Raw genomic sequence first — 27,574 nt, 5'->3', positions numbered from 1 at the left:
ATTAGACAGACTGGGAAGAAGGACGTGGCCACCCACTTCTGAAAAAATTGGAGATGAAAACCCTGTGAATAACAGCACAGCATTGTCTGATGTAGTGCTGAAAGGTGAGAAGATGGCACAAAAAGACCAGGCAGGGTTCTGCTCTGCTGTACACAGGGTCCCTAGGTGATGGAATTGACTCCACAGCACTAACAACAACAACAACTATATATATATATAACATATATATGTGGGTGTGTGTATGTATAAAAGGAGGTTAAAGAGAATAGAGAAGGCTGTCTGACATTTGACCAGAAACCTCAAGTAAATGAGGAGCAAGCCCAACAAATATTTGAAGAAGATCTTTCCAGCAGAATGATTGCAAGAGCCCTGAAGTAAAAGCATGATTACCGTGATCAAGCAACAATGAGGACGTGGGTGTAGCCGAAGTGGAGTGAAAAGGGATGAATGTGGCTGTTGTATAGAGAACTGACTGTAAGGAGACAAAGATGGAAACAGATTGATCCGTTAGGTGATGGTTACAATAATTCAGACAAATAAGATAATGATGGCTTAAGTCATGTAATGATGGAAGTGGTGAGTAATTGTCCGGTTTTGGATTTATTTTCAAGGGGTGTAGGCAGGAAAGTAAAAAAAAGAAATAGTTTTGGGCATTTTAAAATTGAAATGCATTTTAGATCCTCATGTGTAAAGATAGAAAGGACATTTGTATATAGAAGTTAAGTAAGGTTAAGGGAGATATCTGAACAGGAAATATAAATTTAGAAGTCTTCATCATAAAGTTGAAATTGAAAGCCTTGAGATTAAGTGAAGTGACGTAGGGAGTGAGTGTAGATAGCGAAGATGAGAGGTCCAAGGAAGTTCAAGGGTTCTGGATTGTAAAGCTGGAGGAGGAAGCAACCAAAGAGCCTATGAGGGAGCAGGTGGTAAAGTAAGAAGAGATCTAAGAGCAAAACGTGTACTGGAAATACGGTGAGGCAAGTTTTCAAGAGGGAAGAAGATGTCAATTCTGTCAAATGCTGCTTAAAAGTTGAGATGAAGACTGACCACACGTGTGGCAATGAGAGGATCACTGGTGATTTTAGTAAAAGCTGACTTGATGGATTAATGGTGATAAAAGTTTATTGAGTTGGGTTGAAGAGAGAGCAAGATGAGAGGATATAGAAACAAGGAGCAGAGAGCTATAAGGAATTTTTCCATTTTGGTGAACAAAGGAATTAGCTGGGATGGAGCATGAGTTTTAAGTTTTATGCCATCCTTGATGTAAATAGTAGCTTAAACGTCCATCATGTATTCATTTTCAATGTTGCATGTATTTATAAGCATTATTTTTAGTGCTCAGTACCAAATTGTTTAAATTATAGTTCTACATTAGTTATCTGTACCATTGTTTGTGACAATAATTATCTTTAGTAGTTCTTAATAACTTTTGGTAGAGTCATAGATAATTGGGCACACAGGGATAATACAATTTGGTTTTCTTTCACAACCTTTCTGTAACTGATATTTTGATCATGCATCTATCATATATATTGAGCCAGTTGAAACCAACAGCTTTCATATTATTTACTAGAAACTCAAAATTAGGAATTTGGGCCCAAGTTTGTAGCCGTGAAACTCTTCTGTATGTTGTCCTTTAGAATAAAACAATTCAACATTTTTATAAAATGTTTTTTCCTTGCAGGAAAGACAAGCAACAGTGAAAAAGGAAAAGGGTGATTCCCAGCAGCCCAACAAAGTGATCGACAAAAACAAAATGCAAAGAGCCAACTCCGTTACTGTGGATGGACAAGGCCTACAGGTAGGATTCTTTTAATCCAAATCCTGGTAGCTGTCATGTTTGTTACTTCTGTGCTCCTACAGGGGCATATTTCCAGCTATCAACACATTTATTTAATGCACAGATTTGCTCAGCAGACAACTTCAGAAAGATCTTTATTAATTTATAAGGATGTCAGTTTTATGGTTGATTGACAGAGTGATATTCTGATTAGATTAACCTTTATGATGTCTCCATTTAAACAAATTGGTAAGAGATATTTTGGCAATCTGAAGTTTTTGCAAATTATTAGTAAATATACACATTTATTATATACACATGTATTGTCTATTTACAAGTGTACTTTCTCCACATATATTCTTGCTTCTATTTGGAAGAATCATTTTGGTGGCAACAAATTTCTTTAAGAAAGAATAAAATAAACTCTACCTGTTTGGATACTTTTGTTTCTAAATAAATAATAAAAATAAAGAATATAGTATAATTTACCCATATCATCCAGAGTTTTAAGTGAAAATTGAATCACCATATATATTTCTAGTTTAAGTAAACACAGGTAGCTCAAAATCATGTTTCTAGTACTTTAAAAACCTCTAAATTATCCCTGGAGTCTGTAACATCAAGAATAAGATTTCCTGGGACTGCCTCGTGTTCTAGAGGTTAAGGTTGGCGTGCTCCGCTTTGTGGCCTGGCTTCGGTTCCCAGGCTCTGACCTAAACCACTCATCAGTGGCGACCCACATACAAAATGAAGGAAGATTGGCAAAAATGTTAGCTCAGGGTGAATCTTCCTGAAGTAAAAGAGGAAGATTGGCAACAGATGTTAGCTCAGAGCAAATCTCCCTCAGCAAAAAAAAAAAAAAAAGAGTTCTTTCCATCTGCATTTTAAGACATCATATAGATTCAATGTATTTTATTTATTTTCCCGTTTCTCACTCCAACATGAAAGCAATCAATGAAGTTGGCTTAATCTAGGAAATTATAGATTGTGGAGTTCCCTTTTTTTTTGTTTTCCTATCTGTATGTTTCTCTCTTCCAATTTCCAATTCCTTTCCTTAAGAATCTGCTTCAAGTTTCATGTTCTCCAGGAAAATTTACCAACCACTTACCCTACAAAGATATATTATGTTATACACTTGCATTCAGTATACATGATTTTATACCTTCTTCTTTTATTTATTATTTTATCTGTGATACTATGGATTGTTTCTTTCACATTCCTTAGTTTGCAAGCACAGTTCAGAGCATACAGTAGTTGCCTAAATGCTTGTTTCTTTATTGTTGTGAATATCTCATTGAAAATTTAATAATTGCCTAAATATTGATAATCAGGTTAATGCTTTGTTTTGATCTAATAAAACACATTGAGAATCAAAAACCTTTTATGAATTATTAAACCCAAATATAAAAAGAGGAAATTCTGAATGATAAAATTATTACTTTGGTTAAATAGTATGGGAGTTAATTATCAAAAGAGGAAATCCTGATCTGCACTTTTTGGAAATCATGTCTTTGTCTTTAGTAATCTCACTGAAGTCCCAAATATGAAATCTATCCACAATTTTGATAGCAAAAAAATTGAATTTATTAAGTGATCCTGTGAAATTTTTAGTGAAAAATAATCAATATTTATAAATTTAACATTTCAATGGCAAATATTGATTAGTTTAAATCTTTAATCACTCTGAATTCCTGCAATGAAAATAACAAAAGGGAAACCTAATTTTAAGATTCAAGCGTATTTCACACATGGTAGGCACATACTTCTCAACATGCAAAGGAAACAGGCATCATTTGTTAAACAGTATACTAGGCACTATGATAATATTTTATGCATGTTAATTAAGTGGATTCTCTCAATAAACATTTAAGGTAAATATTAATTCTTAATTTTCTCAATAAACACATGATAAATATCATTATTTTTATCACCGCTTTGCAAATGAGCATACTGGTGTTCAGGAGTAAATTTATACCCAAGGCCTCACAATTAGTCAGTGGGAAAGCGAGGGTTTGAATGAGGACCATCTGAGTCAGAGTTTATGTATTTTACTCCTAAGATACTCCATCTCCTTGGTTAATAAATTTTAACAGGTGTGTAAGTGCTAAATTTCCTGACCACCTTGTTCTTCCACGGACTTTTATATTGTTGCAAATTTTGAGCTAAAAATCATGTATGCACTAGGATTATAACTTCTCTGGTCTCAGTTCCCTAAGATTTAAATAGTCCTATTTGACTTTACCCAGACATCAGAACCAAAATTGAATGGTACACGCAGAGTGTTTTAAAGGCTTTAAATTGACATAGCAGTATTAGCCATATTTTTTAATTCAAAAAAGAATGCAAAATATTCAATCTTGTTACAATTAAACTAGTCACATTAAAAACAAAGATGCTTAACTTTCTCTGTGGATGTGTTTAGTCTCTCTAACAGATAATTTTTCATAACTTTCTTTGGCACACAAAAGTGTTAGGTAAAATTGTGGGTAAGCAACGTGTAGACATCAGCCCTTCCTAAAAAGCAGTAAATAAATACTGTAATGATCATCATCTTCATAATTTTTTGAATTTTAAATTTTTATGTGCAATAGTCTGTTTCACCTCAGCAGAATGGACTAAAACATGATACAAATAGGTATTAACATAATTTTGGGGAAAATATAAAAAAAGTAAAAGAACACATTCTTGGATAGCTATTACATGCAAAATGGAAAACTAAGTAATTTTTTGTTGTGGTAATCAATTTTAAAATAATAAAATGGTTGTTCTTTATCAGGAAAGGTAAAAAGATCTTTGAGAAAATTAATTTTTTCCTTGAGTTTTAAAAAATATATATCATGAAAAAGCATTGAGTTGCAGCCCAGTTTGCGTATAACTCAGTGACAGAAGAGAGCTACACTGCTTAAAGAAGACTATTAATCATAGTTAAGCACATTCATCTTACTTCTTTCCAGCTAACCAGCATAATGATCAGGATTATTATTTCTAATTAGAGGAAGTAATAGATCATGTATAACCTTAGGATGAGTCTCATTAATTAACCCGAGTCCTACGGGACTTCAAGTAGAGGTGGTTGGGTACTCTGTCTTTGTCATCGCTCACACCATACGTTTACACTTAATACATATGATCCAATGTAATTGAAAGTACAACTTCTTAACATGCAAGAGGTGTAAAAATACAGATGACTATCCACACGTGAACAAATTAGTAGAAAAACAGAAGTATTTTTTAAAATGTATTAAGCTGATGTTAGCTAGTCCCTAATTATTCTTTGAAAAAAATTTCTAAATAAAAAGGTCACTGGAGGACCGAAAATTCTAGTTTGTAATACTCTTGCATTAACAAGAAGAAAAGGGGAAGCTTTATACCGAAATATCTAAAACTGAACCAGTGTTGTCCCCCACCACCACTGCTTCCTGTCCCTGTTGTCTTTCTTATTTACAATATCTCATTCTTATCATCACCAAGATTGTGAACTATACATACACATATGCACTGTACACAACTGTATGTGTGTATAAAATTAGTTCCCTTTCTTTGATTGAAGTCTGTGTATGTGTATGTGTGTTCCTTGCCTACTTTCCTATCCTCAAGCCTGTTGATTCTTTCATAATGAGCTCTTCATTATCATTTTAGCCCCCTCTTTAAGTCTGGAATTATTACACTATACTTTGAGTATTAAAAGAACCTTTAAACTGAGTCCCTGTCTCCATACATGTAATGTGCTAGATTATAAATGATAGGGGAAAAAATGGAGCTGAGTAAGGTAAGAAGTGTCAGAGTTGAGAGTTGGAGTTGTCTATAATTTTAAGTAAGATGGATAAATTAGGCCTCATTTAGAAGTGAGCAGTTAGGGACATCTGCAAAATGTTTGTCCCATGCAACTGAAATTATAGAGTTGCCATTGAATGATATGGAGAAGGGTCTGGGTCAATAAGATTTGGAGAGAAATTCTGATGCTGTTAGACACTCAAATGGGGATGTCAAGTAAGCAGGCAGACCAGAATTCACCAAAATTCAGGCGAAAAGAGAGATATGAATTTGGAAGCAAAAGGCATATTGACGGCACTTCAAACCGTTAGGGTGAAATGAGGTCTCAAAGGGAGAGAGTCTACATAGGGAGGAGTGGTTGAACTGGGATCCCAAGCCAGACTGACTTTAATATTACTATGTGAAATTTCCCCTTAATGTGAGTAAATAAGATTTCACATGTTTTGCTCTATTATCTATAGTGGAGAATCCAATATGAATTGTCTCCTTTTGGAATGCCCTTCACACCCAATTTATAATCATTCTTTAAGATTTCAGGTACCACAGATGCTGTAAAATCTTCTTGAATGCTTTCTCCCATTATTAATATTTTCTTGGTTATACTGAATTACCCTATCCCAATGTCTTTTAAAAACTGTTTTGAGAAGCCCAGGGTTCTGCAGAGATGCTTCAAGCACAATGGAGAGTGAGGGGAGGCTGCGAACAGGTTCAGGGTTCTTTCACATGTCAACCAGATCAACTCGCTTTCATCATACATAACAGCTTTGTATACTGTCCCACTTAAAATTATTTCAAGTGCTGTGTAAGTATTTACTTCCAAGAACAAATAGGGTTAGGCTAACAGAATCTTTTATATATTTGTGTTTTTATCTTTCCCCTCCCATCCCACCAAAATCTATAACAAAAAGGGTACGATATTTCAGGATGGCTATAAATCAGTTTTCAAAATAACTGAGTTGTACATCTTATTTCAGAATTATGGTATGAAAGTAAAAATTCAAAATTTGTTATGTTAAAGACTGTATTAGATATAGTTCAAAAGAGAATTAGTGAACTGGAAGATAAAACTGATAAATTAGTGCTATCTAATCCTGAGATTCCATTCACATTTCACATTTCAATAATGGCTTTTATAACAAAAGAAGCTAGTCCAAAATCATGTTAACACACTTATTTTGACAGTTAATGGAAGTGATGGAGCATGATTTTGGCCACTCACTTTCAAATGGTTCAGGAAAAACATATTTGTACAGTGTTTGCAACTTTTCTGCAAATTTGAAATTGTTTCACAGTATTAAAAAATATCACTGTAAAATAAAAAAAATTTGTAAGAAATTTACAATAATTTTATTGTATTTCTAAAACTTTATTCATCCAAATCAGACATAGTGAGTTTCAGAAACTAAGAAAACATTGTATTCCTTTAATCTACTTGAATTCCTTTAAGTATAAATGATTTGCATTACAACAAATTAGCTCCTCTCAACTGAATTCTGAATTCCAGAAGTCAGTTCTTACCTGATTTAGACTTCTCTGGAAAACAGAATCTGGAAGCAGATAGATTGAATTAACTAACTGAAATATCACATCTAATAATACCTACATTTTTTCCTTATCTCAGACTATTTAAGTCATGCAAGGATTGACTGAAAATGATTATGCCCATATTCAATAGTGAGAATAGCATAATGTAATATAACATGAAATAAAGAGGCTGTTCATGGATTTTGATATCAAGTTTCTGTTGTTCTTCACTCAGGGACTAGAGACATTAACAAGTTAGATGAAGAATAAAGCTTCTATGCCTGGTTCCATCTGTATTCAATTCTGTGCCCCTATGGATCCTATCTTTCATATCAGTTACAGTTAGTTCTGCAGCATTTAACAGGAAACAACAAAACAAGGACCAAACAAAACATAACAGTGGTTTGGACAAGATAGCCATAAATTTTTGTCTCATGTAAATGAAGTCCAGAAGTAAGATCTCCGGAAATGGGGCTAATAAGACAGCTCCATATTTTCATCAGCACTGTTACTATCTTTCCCACCCTCTACCCGTGGCATCTTCAAGGTCAAAGATGGTTACTGGTCCTCACGATGTCAAATTTCATGCTGGCATGAGGAGGAAAATGACTAGAAGCTCTCACTCTTCTTTATTAAAGAGCATTTCTTAAGTTTCCATACAATCCTTCTGTATTAGTCAGAGTGGGCTGCTGTAACAGAATACCATAGATTGGGTGGCTTAAAAGAACAGATATTTATTTTTCACAGTTCTAGAGGCTGAAAAGTTCAAGATCAAGGTGTGGCAAGGTAGGTTTCATTCTGAGGCCTCTTCCCTTGGCTTGTAGGTGGCTGCCATCTCTCTGTATGCTCACATGACCTTGTCTTTATGTGTGCACAGAAGACAGAGAGAGAGAGAGTGAGATCTATCTTCCTCATCTCATCAGGGTACTAATGCAAATCACGAAGCTCTCACCTTCATGAACTTGTCTAACCTGAATTGTCTCCCAAAGGCCCCATCTGCAAATACCATCACATTGGGGGATAGGGCTCCAACATAGGAATTGAGTATACGCAATTCAGTCCACAGCAGCTTCCAATTATATCTTGTCAGACAAAACATAGACACTTTTTTTCCTACTTGGAATATTTCTTTGCATTCTTACAAGTTACAACTTCTTAAAAGTTACAACTTCTTAAAGCTCTCTGAAAGAAATATGTATTTTAATGTTTTATTTTTATTTTTTTAATTTAGTTTTTTTCCAAAGATTGGCACCTGAACTAACAACTGTGGTCAATTTTCTTTTTTTAACTTCTTCTTCTCCCCAAAGTCCCCCAGTACATAGTTGCATATTCTAGTTGTAGGTCCTTCTGTCTGTGCTACGTGGGATGCCACTTTGCCATGGCCTGATGAGTGGTGCCATGTCCGCACCCAGGATCCAAACTGGCTAAACCCTGGGCCTGAACTTAACCACTCGGCCAGGGGGCCGGCCCCTAATGTTTTATTTTTAGATAGTCTTATTTTATAAGCCTAATTTGTGATAAGGGGATATGTGAGGAAATGATCCCTAGCTGATTTTATTATTCCTGTGTTTTCATTTCGAGTATTTGACTTTTGTCTCTTGTAAAGTATCATTATTCTACTAAATTCTTCCTTTATCTAAATTCTCTTCTATGTTTCTAATCCATTTGACCTATTTATCCATTTACTCACTTCTAAAAATAAGATCTAGAGTTTTGTATTTTGAGGTTCTCTACTAACCCATAATCTATTCTAGTGGGATATTTAATTGTTCATAATAATGTGCAACTTAGAACACAAGGTTATGTAGCATGGTACTGACCTTTACCTTGAGAGTCTCACCTCTATTTAAGAATAAGGAGCAACAATTCAAACTAAGTGCAAAAACCAACTAAAATCCACATTTGTTAGCATTACTTTTGGCATGTAAAAACTTCAGGAGTTCTATTTGATTTTATGATAGGATGAGAATTAAAGAAAATTGAATACTAGTCTTCAGAGAAAGATGTGTTTTAGTGTTTCTTCATTTTACATTTCAATGGAGGGAGAAGTGCACACGTTGTAAGCCCGTAGGACAATGACTTAACTTAGGCGGCACTTTTTCTTTACATTAATTGACCGGGCACATTTGGTCCAGGGGAGAAGAACTAGGAAGTTACTACAGATCCGGTTCATCTGTCTCATCTCCCAGCTGAATCAGAGACAAATCAGGAACAAAGAACCCGTGTCCTCTTTTCAAAAGAAAGTAAAACACAGACAGACACAGCAGATTGTAATGAGAACAAGTGGGATAAGAAGAGAAAAATTAAGAATATCTTACACAACCTTCTCTTATAGCCAATGTGAAGATTTTAACGTTTTCCCAGTGCCTGTACTCATTAGAAAAATGTCATTTCACTTAAGAATTGGAAGAAAATATCTTGGTAGAATATTTTAACTTATATTGTTTAAGCAGGAAGGAAGAGTATGATATAGTGAAATGATTGTTTTTAATTATCTCATTAAATATTTAAGGATACTTTCTAGGGGGGAAATAACACAGCAATAAAGAACACTTTGAATCTACTTTCCAAAAGTAAATTGATCTAAAACTTTTCAACTTAATATTTAGAGGGCTCCATTAGTTGTATGCTTTTGCTACTAAAATAATTGTTTTGTCAAACTGTATTTAGATGGCGTTTTATAGGGGTATATCGAATAGGAATATTTTTATTTAAAAGACTTTACCTCAACATTGAAGTCACATAAAATATGAGTTCTCGTTTACCACCCTATCAAAAACAACTTTACTCCCAACAATAAATTGCCATGTCCTTACCTGCTTTTTTTCTCTCCATGGCACAAGTCACCACTAAACACCTTTGCTTGTTTATTTGTTTATTGTCTGTGAGCTCCACTAGGGCAGGCACTTTTTGTTGTTCAACTGAGAAATGAGTAATTATGAAAGCAGTGAGTGACATATAGTGGGGACACAGTCAATTTAACGGACTCTTGTTTAGCAAATAGATTTGATTAACTGGCACTTTACTGCCCAAGCAGGGCAAGACAGCATGAAGGAAGCATTGTGTAGAGAGGGGCTCTGAGACTGAAAGGGGCCTCAAACCACTTTATTCACAAGTTCTTGGGAAGATGAATTCCACACATGCCACAAAGCTCTAAAAGTAAGGGTCTTCTTTAAAGTAGGGCTCTCTATAATTTGATCCTTTACTTTTCTTTTAATCATTTTCCCCACTATATTCAACTTTATTCTGGCTGGTTTGCTCACTGTTCCAAAAAGTGTACCTTTTATTTTCATCTCAGGCTATTCTAACTTTTGCCATCTTCACAGCTGCCTTCTGCCCTGCCCTGTACCTAACTAGACCCTACCTCTTTTTGTGGAGTGGATATTCTTGTAGAGATATATATATATATATAGTCAAAGCACAGGGTGTAATTGAGTTACTAAATAGATCTATCTATCATCTGGCTTTTATCCATATTACAGAACAAAAGAGCCATATTCTTGAATTTGCTAATTTGTGTTTCATGACTTAGAATAACAAGGCGTCCTCTTCATATATAATGTGAATAATTGGTCCATATATCCACCTTTTCTTCTAGATCACTCCTGTTCCTGGTACTCATCCGCTTTTGGTTTTTGTGAACCCCAAAAGTGGTGGGAAGCAGGGAGACCGGTATGTTTTTAAAAATCATGTTTACTTTCTATGTCATATATATGTAAAATGAGTCACTAAAATTATTGTGTAAAAGCAGTATTTCTCGTGGTTTACTAATTTTAATGTGAGATAAATGATGCTAGCATCTATATGTAATATATTTATATGACTTTTCCTTGCTTTTACATTTGAAACTTTATTATAATGGCCTTTTGTAAATATATTTATTGTCATAACTGAGATATCTGAATTCTCTCTACCCTGCCTGTCACCTATAGTCTTTAACAAAGAGCTTTGCATACAACATGGCTCATAACATAAATACTGTTGAATGAAAATTGGTTCTCTAAATGGTCAGCAAGTTGACTTCAGGTAAATCATAACCCAACACTGAGGAGGAGAATTTATATCCAGCTTCTGGACAAAATATATTATAATGATTTTCTGCATGTGCGTTTTTGAAAACATGATGCTGTATTTCCTGGAGAAGCACAATATATTTAATCTGAATAATAATGAACTGCATTATCAGGTACCTCAGTATTCTGGCTGACAACACAAAATTTTCATTTTTATAATAAATTAATGATTAAATCATATCTAATAAAAATCTGAAAATCACCACATTGAAGAGTAAATCTTTTGTCCTCCTAAAGAGAAGAGTCATAAACAAAAGTGTGATTATACCTGCTTTCATAATTTCTAGAAGTCTTTACTAATCCCAACCAAAAATGAGCAGTCAGATACAAGCACTCACACAAACACTATGCTAATCAAAACGAAATTCCCTTTATGGTTTACAAAATAGTGAAGTTGACTCACTTCTGTAAATAATGGAATTTTGTAAAGTAATTTCCTTTCCTACCATTTAACTTTCCAACTCTATTTCAATGAAATGAAGAGCGTTCTTCATTTTCAAATCAGCAACATGTTATTTCTGCTTAAAAGTTTTTTTCCCTTTCTTCAACATATAGTTATGTTCTTACTCTGCAAAACATGATAGAAATTATTTTAAATTAATGAATATTTAATAATTAAAATGCTTACAATGATTTATTAAAGAGAATAGTTGCCTCACTTATAGAGACATGAAATTATTTTCTCCTTTTCTATTTATAGTCTGTCAGCTGTAAATATTGGGATATCTTGAAAATAGTAAACTCTTCACAAAGAATTAGATAAGACAAATTCATGTTGGAAATAAGAGACAAATTAAATGTCAAGAGAAAAAAATAGATATATTTCAAAAGGAAAAACAGTCCCCTCAAATTAAGATTACATTAAGTATGTAGAATGACCCTTAACTGAATATCTGCCTTCTCATTCTCCTACTACATAAAAAAAATTTTCTTTAAATTGTAAAGAAAAAAATATAGATACACTAAGGTCATAAGTAAATTAAAATTAATGAAGGGAGGTAGGATATTTGAGTGCAGCTATATGCACACCCACTTATGTTTTGTCCTTTATACACTAACGGGGACCATTCAAAGTCAAAGGAAATGTAAATATGGTTTAATGGAGATCTATTAAGAATGCAAACATAAATTTTCCTGAATGCATAAGAGGCATCTTTCACAAACAATGGACTTCCATTCTGGGTTTTCCTTTTAAAATATTTTGGACTTTTTTGACTTTGATATATTAGATAAGTAGCAAAAGGTCGCAGAATTATAGATTCGTACAAAGTTTACCATACCAGCCAACAGGTGTGAAAGTGTTCACGTATTGTTCATTCAGGCAGCGATGCCCGAGCAAAAACAGAGTCTACTAGACACTGGGGATAAAGGACGTAAGACAGTCACGCAGGGGGGCAGGCACGTACACAGATACACTGCAATAGCACAAGGTAAATGCTAAACTAGAAATGTTTAAAATGAAAGTGCTATAGAAATTCGAAGGAAGAAATGACTATCTCTGAAGACTCAGAAGTCTTCGGAGAGGAAGTAGCTTTTGCGTTGGTTCTAGTATAAGTAAATGTTTGCCACGTGAAGGAAGGAGAAAGACAGATTTGTGAAGGGCGTGGTGTCTGTCAGAGAACCAGGAGGTAGTCACTGAGGTTAAAGTTTAAGGAGAAGGAGGGGAAAGGTAAACTGTTTTCAATTTAATGAAATATTTTAAGTAACTCAACACTAGCGAGTTCTTTCATCCTGGAAGCATCATGACCGTAGTTGAATAACTGTATAGGAGAGGGCTGGATAGGCAAGAGTTTTCGAGAGATGGTGAGAAAACTCGAAAGCCTCAACTAAGGCAGCAAGATGGTCTAGCCAGGCTTCACAGACGTGATGCAGAAGGTACGAGACTGTCCACTAATCATGTTCAGGTGTTGGAAAAAGGATGCATTAAGAACAACTCATCTTTCTTGAGATACTAGGTGATATAATTAATTAAAAACTAGAATGTGAGGGTTATTCCAGATTTGGGAGTGGGGGGATATAAGCAGATATTATGTTGTGAATTTGGAGTTTCTATGGGTAAACATAGTATGAATGTGTTTGCAAAATATATAGTAATATTTTCACATGCGTATGAAAACCGATTTTTAAAAGCTAAACATATTCTTGCACTTTTAATATTTTGTCTAAGAATGCCAGCCACGTGGGATATGTGTGTACTTAGAAACATGTCTGTTGCATTTGTTATACAGAGATTGATTTCTTACAGAAAAAAATGAGCTATTTACTATGTGCCTGTTGAGACAGTTTAGCAGTTTTGTGAGCTGACTGACAAGATGATTGTTTTTATGAAATAATGAGGCAGATGAGGTCACATTCTTTGCTTACATACATACACACATACAAAATGCACAATCCCATTTTCAGCTTGGGATAGACAGTTTTCATCTCTATTAGGTTTCCCAATAACTTATAAATTTCACAAGAATCTATTAAAAGAAGATAGTTAAGCAATTTTTTACTGATACTTTAAAAATATTTATTGGAGTCTATCTAAATAATATTCAAAAACAGGATAGAAAATATTCTAAGTGCATATGCATATTTATAATGCAAATATCATTGTTTCTAATTTAAAAGCTATATTGCTTTTATAATGTCTACCAAGCCTCTTTTTTAAAAAGAACCATTAGTTCCCATTAAGCTATTATACTTACAATATTTTTAATGCAAAATTTGTCAAATATATTTAATTATAATCATATATAATTATAACATTAAGGGGTACTGTTTATTTAAAAATTTTAAAATATCACTAAATACTTTTTTCCTTCTATATTTTCATCTTTATAGAATTTACAGAAAATTCCAGTATCTACTAAATCCTCGTCAGGTTTACAGTCTTGCTGGAAATGGACCAATGCCAGGGTAAGTGTAAGGAAAATATCATCATCATTAACTCATTTAATACTAATTAACTAAATAAACAGCCTGGTATACCTAGAATTAATGTTATTTGAATACAGGACCCAGATCAATATACAAAAAAAATCATTGACTATCAAGTACATAAGAGAAACCAGTTTAGATACTGTTTTTCACAATAGCCTGTTTCCAGCAGATTTGCCTCCCTTCTAAATATTGTGAAGTAATCGTAGTACTACTACTAATAATACACACACACACACACACACACACACACACACACATACTAGCTGGGTGCCTAAACTTCTAAACCATCTGTTTGAAGAACCACTCCCCTCTGCTTGTTAAATACAGAATATATATCTACTACAGAGTAAAGATAAAGCTAGTTAACAAAGAATAGAAATCATAACATGATTTTTTCATTTACTACTTACAAAATCTAATGAATATCACTCTCTAATGCTTTACTGTCAATAGGTAAGATGTAGTAAAATAAAATTATTTTTTCAACAGAAACTATATATATTTGATGTCACCAGTATGCACTGTAATAAATTGTCATTAATTTGGTCTAGTTAACTAATTAGTGTCATCTTCTTCCACTGACCTGTTTTCTCTCCATCAACATGAGAGTAAACATTAGACCAGATGAAGTGGAGAAAAGCTCTATAAACCTTGTATAAGCTTCTGTTTTTAAAAAAATCAGTATGATTAAAAAGGTCTGCTAGGTTATTCTCAGAAACTAGAAACCAAATATTGAAATAGTCTGTACTCTTGTAAGTGCTCAGAATAAAATGTATAACATTGTGTCTTGTGTTAAATAAATGTAAATAAAGTACAATTAATTAGCATAGGCTTCCACAGTTATACTCCTCTCTTTCTTCCACTGCCTGTTGTCCAGGGCCAGTTTTCAAAGGCTAAGCATTTGAAACCTCCTTGCTGTAGAAGGTAGGGTCACCACAGGAATTTAGTTCACAACACTGCCTTTGTCAAGCTCCATATTCCAGAATCTAGAGGATCATGATAAGGTTATTGGTTGGGTGAGCCACATGCAATAAGTCTCAATCTATATAAAGCCAGGCAAAAGTAAAGTCTGGCTATTAACGCAGAAGCTAAGTTAGGGTGGCTTTTTTTCTTCTTCTTTAATATTCTCTAAACTTCAATAAAGTAGCTCTTATTCTGCAGGATTAAGGAATTGTGCGTTCAAAAGTTTAGCCATCTTAGACCTCCGTAGCTCCATCCAGACCAAGTAAATCCAGTTTGTGCCTGAATTTCATAGTTAAATGCAATGCCTAACGGCTCTGCCATTTACAAGCCTTGTAACATAACCTCTCTGTGTCTTCATTGTCTTTTCCATAAAATGAGAAAAATAGTACCTGGCTCATGAGATAGTTGTGAAGTTAAATGGGATGATACCTATGAAGCATTTAAAAATGTGCTTACCACATAATTTGTCCTCAATTACTGTTATTTATTATCAATAATATTTGTAGTAGAATTAATTAATAATAAAAACACGTGCCACTTTATAGCTGTATGTAAATATACTGCAATAATGCTGAGTTTAACCTTGTTTTCTCATTTCATTTTTTTCCTACTCAACTTTAAATATGTACTACATATTTCCTTTTATTCTTTCCATTTTAGGTATCCTATTATCCTCTACTCTTTTAATAGATTGAAAAAATGAAAGTAACATATGTACTAAAAATCCACACTACCATGAATATTATTTAGAAAGTAAGTTAAAAGTCCCACTTTAAGCACTACCACTCCTCAGGGATTACCATTGTGAATTGTTTGTGTGTATCCTTCTAGGACTTCTTTTATAAACATGTAACATAATGTACGTATGTAATATATTCATATATATAATGTAATTATATATAGACACAGATACATACACATATGTAATTTGTATCGAAAGATTTTTGTATGCAACTTGGAGTATAGTTCTTTTATTGCTGTGCAACTCGCTTTTTTTAATTCAAAAGTATAAGATGGATATTGTTCAAGTTCAGTAGATATTGATCACTCTCATTATTTTTAAGAGCTGTACTATTTTCCATAATTTTGTTAGCTATTCCATTATTGATAAACATCTAGATTGCCTACATTTTAAGTTGTTACCAAATATGCTAAGTTAACATCTGCCAATTTATCTATTTCTTTTGAAATCATGTTCAAATATTTTCACAGAAGAGTTTGATATAGGTAGAATTGCTTGATTGAGAATATTTTCAAATTTAATTGCATCAGGTTCTGCCAAAGTGTTATACAAAAGGATTGTATTGAAGTATAATTCTAGCAGCAGTATGTAATGCTTATTTCCCACAACCTCCTTTAAATTAGTTATGTTTAATAATTTCTATTTTTGTCCAAAGTAAGTGAAAATATATCCTTATCATCTTTATTTGCATGTCTCTGATCAACTAGAAAGTTGAATATGGTATTAATTAGATTTACTTTTCTATAAACAACAGAAATATAGCCTGGCTTCTTATCCAAAATAAAGTTTACTGGAAAATTATAAAGTTGCTCATAGAATTAATAGAAAAATGAAGAACTTTGTTTCAGAAAAGATAGGGATCAAGTCAATTTGAGGAAATAGAGTAGCAGAAATAAAAGGACAAAGTCTCATGGGAGTTATTGCTGAGAGGAACTGATTCCACTTGCTCTTGATATTCTTATTTCTTCCTCAGGATTCAAAGCCCAGGGAGAAGCAAATTTATTGGTCTATCTTGTTTCTCACGACACAGCTTTGGCTAGTTTGGGATGGGGCATCTTGACTGAGGGTCCAGTTAAGACTACATCAAAATGATTTATTTCCTGAAAGCCAAATGAGGATGCTATAACCTGAGGATGAAAGAAGAATTCTTGGTGGGAATAAACAATAGGTGTTCACTAAAGTCCAACCATTAGGCTGTCCAATATCCCTTCTTTTCTGAACATATGCATTGAAAAAAAATTATACCAGTCAACATATTGCTACTACTAAATATATAACTGAAAATACACTCACATCCTCCTAAAATGTAGACAGCCCAAAGTCTTGTATAGTTACTATATCCAGCTTCAAGTCCTTGTTCTCTAGAAACATGTCAAGAGATGACTATTTTCTCCTTTCTTTTCATCCATTTGGCCTCAGTATACAGATAGGTAAGGAGAAAATTAAGACTTTAACTACAAATATGAATTTAAATAAATGAAGCTTTTAATAATAAAAAGAGTGAATATATGTAATGTCTATAGTCCTAGTTTCGCAACTGATTGAAAATTGTATCTGAAACTTAAAACATTTCTCCTGCCTATGTGTGTGTCAGCCACTCAGAAATCCTTATCCAGCGCCATGACGTAAATCTTTTTACCTAAAAGGTCTGAGACTTTGGTAGTATTGTTTATGTAGGGCTGAATCAGTTTCTCATTGACCTTTGCTTATAGGCACGGTGGTACATGACAGCATTAGCGCTATCATCAAATATTTCCAGTTCTCCTTCCAGGGACTTGATTTTATTTCAATTCCTTTAACCCTAGATATTAAGAGTGGCCCTATGGCTTTCTGTCACAATAAACCGTGGGCAGAAATTAGATCTTCCATGCTTTATTTTCCTTTGCCACAGTAACCAGCAATATTCCAGATATTGGCTCTTTTGTTAGCTTCGATCACAGAGTAGAGACAGGGAGAGAGAGCCCCCTCTCCCCTTCCCCATGATCCTCATAGAATGAGTGATAAATAAGTCTCTGTGATGTTCTACCACTAAGATTTTGGGTTGTTTGGTACTGTATGTGACCTGGCCTTTACTGACTACACCAATGATAGGAGTAGAGATCCTTTCAGGACTCCCTATTCCCACTCTATAGCAGCAATCCTGTTTCTCCTTGGGGATCAGAGTCAATTATAACAGTTAACACCATATCTTTCTTTTTGTTTGTCTAGTGGTATGAAAAGCCTCAAAATGTCCAGGTGTCGGTTTCAGGTTTTAATTCAATGAAAACTTTATTGTCTCATATGGCAGCATTCCTTGTTTTGGTGTTAAAACATCTAAACCATAAGAGTTCAAAACCGAGGGGATGTGATGCAAAACTGTGAAAGTGGGTGTATTAGTTAGTGTTCTTCGGAGAAACCGAGCCAATAGGATATATAAAGAGATATTTATTATAAGGAATTGGCTCCATGGTAAGGGAGGCTGGCAAGTCCAAAATCTATGGAGTTGATGTTCCTGTTTTAATCCAAAGGCTGGCAAGCTACTGTTGAACTAGGAAGAGCCAATGTCCCAGTTTGAAGGCGATCGGGATAGAGAATACTCTTTCTGGGGTAAGGTCAGCCTCTTGTTTTACAGTCATGCATCATTTAGTAAGATGATATGTTCTGATAAAGGCATCATTAGGCAATTTCATCATTGTGTGAACATCACAGAATGCACTTAGACAAACCTAGATGGTATAGCCTATTACACACCTAGCCTACATGGTACTAATCTTGTGGGACCACCATCATATATGTGGTCTGTCATTGGCTGAAATATCATTATACAGTGTATGATAATATCTAGACCTTCCACTGATTAGATGAGGCCCCCAAATGTTAAGGAGGGAAATATGCTTTACACAGTCTACCAATTTATTGTTAATCTCATCCAAAAACATTCTCACAGAAACACCCAGAATAATGTTTGATGGACTATTTGAGTACCCTGTGGCCCAGCCAAGTTGACACGTAAAATTAACCATCACAGTGGATATGAAGTGTAACTGTAAGTTTTATCACCCAAGCCTTACCTTTTGTCCCCAAAACCCTGTTTTCTGACATGGATAAAGCAGCATAATATAGTTCAGAGCACATGCTACAGCTCTTTGACAGTACACCATTTAATTGTTCCACTGATTCTTCAGTGGGAATCAGCGACTGAGTGTTTAGTGACTGAGTCTTCAGTAGGCTATTTCAGTGTTCTATTGACCAACTGCTTCTCCCTGATAAAATGCATGAGAAGGCCTCTAAGTCCCAGGGGCCTCAGCCCAGTGTCTGTCTTCCTTCTTTGTGAAAGGAATTCCTTGAAAGGAGATAGCAATATGTGAGATACTATGATAGTGTATAAGGCATTCAGCAGGTCAATTGCTATGACCATTGACAAAGACATAATGGGAAGGAAAAGTAAATCCAATTGCTGGCATAAATGTCTCATGAAGTGAGACAAATGGCTTCAGTTCCATTATGGAAAGGGTCCAGTGAATTTCAGCTACCCTTAAGTAGCTGCCTGATTCCCTTGAGATTTAATAACATATTAGAATTCACTCATTGGTTCCTTTGATGACAACTGAGTATCCCAGAGTCAGTAACTACCCTTCTTGTTGAAGATAAAGTAATGTTGTTTATCTCCTTCATACCCTTCACCCCTACCAACACAAACATGAGCCTTTTGAACACTCACCAAGAGTGACTAAGAAAAAGTGCTGACTGGCATTCTTTGGGGGCATTTATAGTCCCAAATATGGTCCTTTCTGAGAAATTCACTTATATAAATTGTCCTTTCATCACTAATTCTCCAATCTTGTCCTTTCCAAGTCCTTTAAGACTGTGAGACATATTATTAGCCAATACTGTTGAATTTATGTTTCCTAAACTCTGGACATCATTCCTTCCAGAAAAGCAGGCAGTAAGTTTTGTTGTTTGAAATACTGCCCACTGGCCAAATGACCTATTTGATGATTCTTATGATAGACTGTTTTATATACTGTAACTCTATAATTATTCTCTCAAAATTTAGTGACATTTACTCTCCCCAATGTTAATGTCTCAAGATTTTAAAATATGAGTTTGAATGGAATTGCATTGAATTTCTAGTTTCACCTTGATTACTATGAGAATACCCTGTTGCTCTAATACCAGTGCCCACACTGGGTCCCCAGTGGCAGACCTGCACTTCTGTTAGAGAGCTGTTTCTCCATCGTTATCCTGGAAGTAAATGCCACAGGTAGCTGCTCTGAAAGGGGACTCTACCAGGCTATGCTGTAAACTTTCACTTAATCCCATGGCTGACCTGCTCACCTGTTGTAACTCCTCCCATCCCTGTTTCTAGCTGTGCTTTCCCTGATCCTGGGTCTGCTGGGAGAGTTCCTTTTGCAATGGCTCCCTTTCAGTGTATTGCTTTGCAAGTTGCTCAATTCTGTAAGGTTTCTCTACTAATCTAACACCCATTGCGACTGAATTTCATCACCATTTCTGGTTTATAACTTTTCCAATGCTGCAATAAATATACTTTTTAAAAATATATTTTTTATCTGCCAGCTTGAGCCACCATTCTTTTAATTTCCTTTTTTCCACTTTTTCCTCTTTACCACACCAAATTTTTAAATCTTTTTGTATGCATCTCTTCTCTCATCCTATATTTATTTTATTCCTTTTCTAATTCTTTGTAGAGTAGAAGCTTTTCTCAATGTATTAAAACTATGCTAATTTCTAGCATGAATTATCTAGTAAATATCAAAACTCTCTGGTTATTTCCCTTTTTATCTTTGTTTTCAGGACAGAAATGAATGAGCATTTGTTTGTTTGCTTCCGTTGTATCTCCTTATCTAAATTCTCTGACTCTGATTCTGACTATTCTATTTAAAGATGTCCGAAAGTAGAGTCTGTGTCATAAAAGTTGTTTCTTCCTGATGATGCATATTATGATATAACCGAATAAAGTATGGGTATAAATTAGTTAGAAAAGATGAAATATAGAAGATATACTGCTCTCTGGTCTTCATAGAATGATAAGTTTTTCCTTCTTTCACAAAATTTAAAATAAATATGCACATCCCTGGCTGTTATACCAACTGCATATGCTAATGTGACTTATGAAAAGTTAATATCAAGTTTTTTGCATGCTTGTGACATGGCTTATTCCCTTTTGACTCTAAGCTACATATAAGTACAGATGGTTTATTCTCATATCATCTCTAAAATATTTAAGTAAAAAATAACAAGATTTATTGAATTGAAATAAAATAAGACAAATCTTTTAAAATTAATTATTTTCCAGGTGGTTCACCATAATTAGCTATAGCGAATTATTTGTGAGATAAGTGTTTTATAGAAATCTTTGGTTTCATCTACCTGAGCTAAATGTAAAACATATATAATTTTAAAAATAGAATTTAAGAGTCAACCTAAAAATTCACATATTCCATGAATCATACATATTTCCATGGTGAAAACTTGGAAGATATTCTCCTATTAAAATAAATGTGTAACTTAGAAAAGACACCCCAGATTCCACAGATTTCATTACTTTCTTAATTTAAAATATCATTTTATATAACAAAAGTTCTACCATATTTTATTTAAATTAAATCCTTCTTGAATCAGAACTTAATGACCTATAAAATACGTCTCTTATTATGGAATCTTGTTATGTCAGAGAGCTGAACAAAATCCTCAAAAGGCTAAGAAAATGTTCATCAAAATTCAACCCAGCTCTAATGGAAATTTCCAGAAAAAAACAGTTGCTTTGCTAATGTAAAAATGAAGCACTCTAGTCACTCTTTGAATCCATATGATTAATCATAAGATATAATGCAGATGATTTTGCGAGCCACCCACCCCCCATTAAATGTGTGAACATAATTCCGTCTCTGGCTTCATGACTAGAGCAAGTGAGTTTGAAGATCAATTTATGTTTCTATATTAAAGATCTACAGTTAATAAAAGTAACAAAAAACATAACATGCTGCTACAATGAACAAAGTCGTATAACTGACTGCCTTGCAGAAGAATTCTCTCATTTTGGGTATTACAACTTTATAGTCACTTTCCACATATATCACCAAATGCATTATGACTTTAAAGATGTTGAACAATCTGAACTTTCATTATTAATTTTGCAAGGAAAGGATTAGTAGCTGGCTGAATAGCAATTGGACTAGAGAGCCCATGTGCAATTGTTTAGAGGTCATTACTTATCCAAAGTCCCTGAACACTCTAAAAAAGAACATTTTTTGCCTTAATTGGCTGTTGGAAATCATCAATTCATTTATGTATATCTTTTAACCTGTTTCTTATTTTATTCTACAAAAGTCAATTTTCTAATAAATACCAGAGTATTTCATTTGAATATCCTCCATTTACTGTTATGTAAGCCTGCTTCACTAGCTCCCTGATACAACTTTAACATCAGCCCCAGGCAGTTAAATGACATGTCTTACGAATGAGTGAAAATAAGAAAACTCATAGTAGATGATTATCTCAGAATCCTTTAAGAATGATGAAGGGGCCGGCCCCGTGGCCAAGTGGTTGGGTTCATGCGCTCTGCTTTGGCGGCCCAGGGTTTTGCTGGTTCGAATCCTGGGCGTGGACGTGGCACCGCTCATAAAGCCATGCTGAGGTGGCATCCCACATGCCACAACTAGAAGGACCCACAACAAAAAATATACGACTATGTACACTGGGGGTCTTTGGGGAGAAAAAGAAAAAATAAAATCTTTAAAAAAAAAAGAATGATGAAGTAGTAACCTACTTCTATAATTTAACTAGAAAGAATAACAGTGGATAGGGTAGTCTGCACTCAAATGGAATAACAAAGCAGCAACTAAGTAAAAAGTGAAATGGTAGCTTGACAATAACAACTACAACAACAATAATAATACAGTCGTGTGCTGCATAATGACATTTTGGTCAATAACAAACCACGTGTACAATGGTGATCCCATAAGATTAGTACCATATAGCCTAGGTGTGTAGTAAGCTATAACATCTAGGTTTGTGTAAGCACATTCTATGATGTTCACACAATGACAAAATCTCCTCTTGCCGTCATTAAGGGATACATTACTGTAATATATATTGATTCAGCATATATTTATTCAGTGGCTACCAGATGCCAGGACCAAGTCTTAGCACTGCCAATCCACTTTGAACAAAAGAAACAAAAGTTTCTGCCCACATTGTCTTATATTTTAGTGGAGGAAGACATACTTTAAGCTAATAAAAATACATATACATATGTCGGCAAGGAAAGTGAATGGAATATGCATTGATAGTGAATCTTCTGTGGTTTTTCCTTTAAACAGGCTGTTCCAGGAATAACTCACTGAGAATAGACATGAAGGAGATGAGGGAGAAGCCATTTGGCCATCTCACAGGAGAACATTTAAGGCAGAGGGAGAAGCAAGAGTCAAAGTATCATCATGGGAGAATATTTGATGTGATTGGGAAATGTTAGCAAGAAGGCCAGGGTGACTAGAGCAAAATGGATAGTGGTAGCATATTATAATGATACTGAGGGGCCAGATCCCATAGGGTCTTACAATTACTGTGACCATAATAATTAGGTTTATCCAAGACTCTTCTGGTTTATTCTTGGTGTTCCAGCAACCAGCCCAATTTAGCTTTGGCCCAGAACTTTTGTATGTTTAATTTAAGTATTACTATTAATGGGTATATTATAATAAACTCTGATAATGATGGGTTTGGGAACTTTCCAATTTGACCATGCAGCTTCTGCTCTGTTATCCTCTACTATATCCTCTAGTAGGATGTAAAATACATACATGTCCAATGAACAGAGTTCTAACTTTAAGATATAATCATTTCATCTGAAATATTAGCAGAAAAACTCTCTTTTCTCAACTTTTCCCACAAAGGGCAAACAACAACTTCTGAAATACAGTGTGCAGAGAATTCTAAGATAAAATTAAATGTGTACTGCAAGGCCTGTTGGCCAACTGGTATACCTGTTATGCCAGTCCGTTATGCTGTGGCCTGTGCCTTACACCTCCCTGTGAGATGCAAAGGGGAACAAGTGTACTAGTCAGCAATGTCAGTGGAGATTGTGGGAAATCATAGGTTAGCTGTACTTGAAATACAAGTGAGAAAGAGAAGATGAATAGTCGCGCCAAGAATGTTTAGTGAATAGTTTTTATACTCTTCCTCAGTTCTTTTGTAAACATGCAGTTTACATCTTTAAATATTTATGTTTTATGACTTTTTTGTTTTGCAATAAAACTTTCAGCAAAAATTAGCTCAAAAATGAAAATGCATATTATATGAAAAATTAAGTTCAGAATTTCTATTTCTTTCCTTTTTTAAAGATTTTATTTTTCGCGTTTTTCTCCCCAAAGCCCCCCAGTACATACTTGTATATTCTTCGTTGTGGGTCCTTCCAGTTGTGGCATGTGGGACACTGCCTCAGTGTGGTTTGATGAGCAGTGCCATGTCCACATCCAGATTTCGAACCAATGAAACACTGGGCCACCTGCAGCAGAGTGCACGAACTTAACCACTCGGCCACGGGGCCATCCCCTTGAATTTCTATTTCTTAAAAAGAGTTAGTTGAAGATGAATACATAATGTGTATGAAATATTTATCAACATTTACCCTGTTTGATGGGAGCTCTACTGATACCACTGACCGTGTGGAAACCATAAACACAAATATGCCACAGAAGGATCAGTATCAGCTTCAAAATTAATAGCGAATTCTCTGCCCAAAAGTAATCATTTAAAATGTGAAAATTCCTTTGAATATCACTCTTTGGAGCATGAGTCTTCATTTAGATCAAAAGACTCTTTGAGGGGCTGGCCCCGTGGCCGAGTGGTTAAGTTCGCCCGCTCTGCTGCAGGCGGCCCAGTGTTTCTTTGGTTCGAATCCTGGGTACGGACATGGCACTGCTCATTAAAACCACGCTGAGGCAGCGTCCCACATGCCACAACTAGAAGGACCCACAACAAAGAATATACAACTATGTACTGGGGGGCTTTGGGGAGAAAAAGTAAAAAATAAAATCTTTAAAAAAAAAAAAGACTCTTCGAAATTAATGTTCATTTTCAATTCCAAGTTTTCTTACATGCGTTATATGTGAAGCGATAGGTGTTAGTATTTTGGATCCATTAGAAGAAGAAAAATTTTAAAAAAGATCAAATAATGCCATTTTTATATCAAGATGATCAGAATGCTTTAAATAGGAAATCAGTTTATTGTGATAGTGATTTGAGTGCATGCAATTAGTGGACTCCAGATAAAGTTTTTGGAAGTTCACGTGGATGAAGATAAAACATCCAACGTTACTGATAATGCTATCATAAACTCAATTAAAAAGTTCAGCACTAATGATTCAATTATTTGTTTCTATGGTGATAATTTGAATACAGATTTTGATAGAGCCCCTTCATCATGGCAGCAACATCGTTTTCACTAAAATAAGAAACAATAGATAAAAATATGTGCTCTGAAATTGGTCTTGTACACACATAAATCATAACTGAATCCAAAAAACTTTAATATTCTACTAATTAAAAGCATTAATTGTCAAGTTGTATGTGTGTGCATTTGCACACACAAATTATTCAGTTATTCTCCTTTTCTCCTTTTGATTCTATAGTCACCAAGGAGCTTTCTGGAAAAAAAAAAGCAAGTCTCAAATCATAGGTCACTAAAGTAAAGAAGTCCTTAAAGTTTCTCTGGATAACACTCCTCCAGCAAGACTTTTCCAGCTCATACCCTTGTCTTCCATTTAAAGCTATAACACTCAAGAAGCATGAAAGTGTAAGGTAATTTAATATAGAGTTAATTGGCTTATAGAAATCCACAATTTAATCTCGTATTTATCTCTTCATAGAAATATTATTCAAAATTTTTATCAAATGAAAAACCAGTAAAATATAAATTTTTTAAAGTATATCAAGCAGTTAATAAAATTACTATATTATTATTCTCGATCATATGATGTAGTGTTTATGAACAATCTTAAATTTGAAATCTGTTGTGACTTATTTTCAACAGGTATTTATATATATTTATATAGAATTTATATAAACCTAAGTTTATATACATCATTTTTACATATGGTCTCTTTAAAAGGCCCTCAAAGTTTATAAACATCACATCCCACAAAATCAGTATTCATTCCTGCTCCTAATTTATCAATCAGAGATCATGGGAAGGAAATTACCTCAACATATTTTCATTACTCCGACTCTTATGAATGCATTGATATTCATACCCATCTTGACTTCCTTCCCTGTTCTCTCAGTGGATGAAGCATCACTCCTCCTAAATAAAGTGTATTCAACTTCTGCTCCGGTTCCCTGCTCCTCTTGCTTCTCTGACACTTCACTCATTATCCCCACCCTCTTGTTATTACGTCTTGAGTTGTGCCTGTTCTACTGGCTCTTTATCTTAAATATGTAAAACCTCTTAATATATGCCCACTCTGTATTAAAGTGATTTGGATTAGCTTATGTAAACTGTGCAATAATTAAATTGTTATAATAAGCACAAATTACAACAAGAATGGAAAGAGGATGGAGGTTCAAGACCAAGGGGACGCAGACAAACAATTCCTAGGTCACTGCAGAGTTGCAAAAAATGAGCAACATGTACGATTGACAAGCCTCTCATTTTTAATTTGAAAAATCTCTATGCAAAAGTAAAGCTGCTTACCTTTCCAACTCTTCTCTTCTCTTCACAAACACATTCTTAATAAAATGGACCGGTCTTCCACTTCTCCATCTCCTCTCCAGTGCTGTTGGGATTTTGACTTTACTCCTCACTGAGACTGCTATTGTCACGAATAAACTTGTAGATGTTAAATCATATAGTCTTGGCTGCTTTCACCTTTCTTAAAAGTTTCTTCTCCCTTGGATATTAGGAAATCAATGTCTCCTACCTCTAAGGTGCTGCTTCTTATGTATCTGAATACATTCTCCTTGACCCATTCCTTTAATGTCACTTTTTCCTAGAATTTGATATTCAAAACTCCATTCATTTCATGTACATATGCTTCCTTAACCTTATAATCATGAAATAATAGTGATTTGTTGGGTGTTGGCCAGGGAATACGCCAAATACAACCACCTTATGAGTTAGGCATTTTCTATGGAGATGAGGAAACTTGTGATCGGAGAGCTTAAATAATTTGCTCAAGGGTTTAGTCTCATAAAAGAGCAAATTCATGTCTGTTGTATTCCATCACACTCCTTTTAACCTGTGTTCTGTTTCCTCTTCTTACTTCCTTTCATGATTTTGATCATCAAGTGTACATGGATTGCTTCTGAATATCTACTTGCATCTCAGATTTCTTCCTGCAGCCCCATATAGATTTAACTATGTATTCTACATTTCCATGTTAATGTCCCATAGGTATCTCAAATTTTACATGTCTAATACTAAAGCCTTTCCGAACTTGCTCGCTGACTTTATTCTCTAGCTTGATGAATGGAAAGATATTTCATTTTCTCATCTCTGACAATGCATTATTTTATGCCATCCAGCATTTCTCCTCTAATCTCTTTTCTGGTATCCTATTATTCCCCCTGCTTCTTACATGTTTATCCCTCACTCAATTCCTCCTCATGCCTGTCCCCAAGTTCATCAGTGAATTAAATTTTACCATAGCTTCAAAATTCAACTCTGGTGCCTCCATTTTTATTAAGCCAACCCTGGTATCCTTCTGTACTTAATCCGCATGAACTGCTTTCAAAGAACCTCCCACAGTGACCTCAACAGTGCATTTTCTTGTCTGCCTTCTCGGTTAAGCC

At 34.6% G+C, this 27,574-nt stretch overlaps 1 protein-coding gene across 9 annotated transcripts in view; it reads left to right on the top strand.

Moving 5' to 3' along the window:
* DGKB (diacylglycerol kinase beta) overlaps positions 1-27,574 on the top strand; it is a 675,150-nt gene that overhangs the window by 253,623 nt on the left and 393,953 nt on the right. For all 9 annotated transcript variants that reach the window (XM_070615806.1, XM_070615803.1, XM_070615805.1 and 6 more), the window contains 3 exons: positions 1,685-1,801; positions 10,677-10,750; positions 13,981-14,055. In XM_070615806.1, coding sequence (XP_070471907.1) covers positions 1,685-1,801; positions 10,677-10,750; positions 13,981-14,055 — 266 coding nt within the window. The remainder of the gene's footprint in view (positions 1-1,684; positions 1,802-10,676; positions 10,751-13,980; positions 14,056-27,574) is intronic.

This window comes from Equus przewalskii, chromosome 4, assembly GCF_037783145.1.
Source record: "Equus przewalskii isolate Varuska chromosome 4, EquPr2, whole genome shotgun sequence".
In the NCBI taxonomy this organism is placed as follows: Eukaryota; Metazoa; Chordata; class Mammalia; order Perissodactyla; family Equidae; genus Equus; species Equus przewalskii.
The sequence above is the reverse complement of the archived record's forward strand: the minus strand, read 5'-3'. Positions and strand labels throughout refer to the sequence as shown.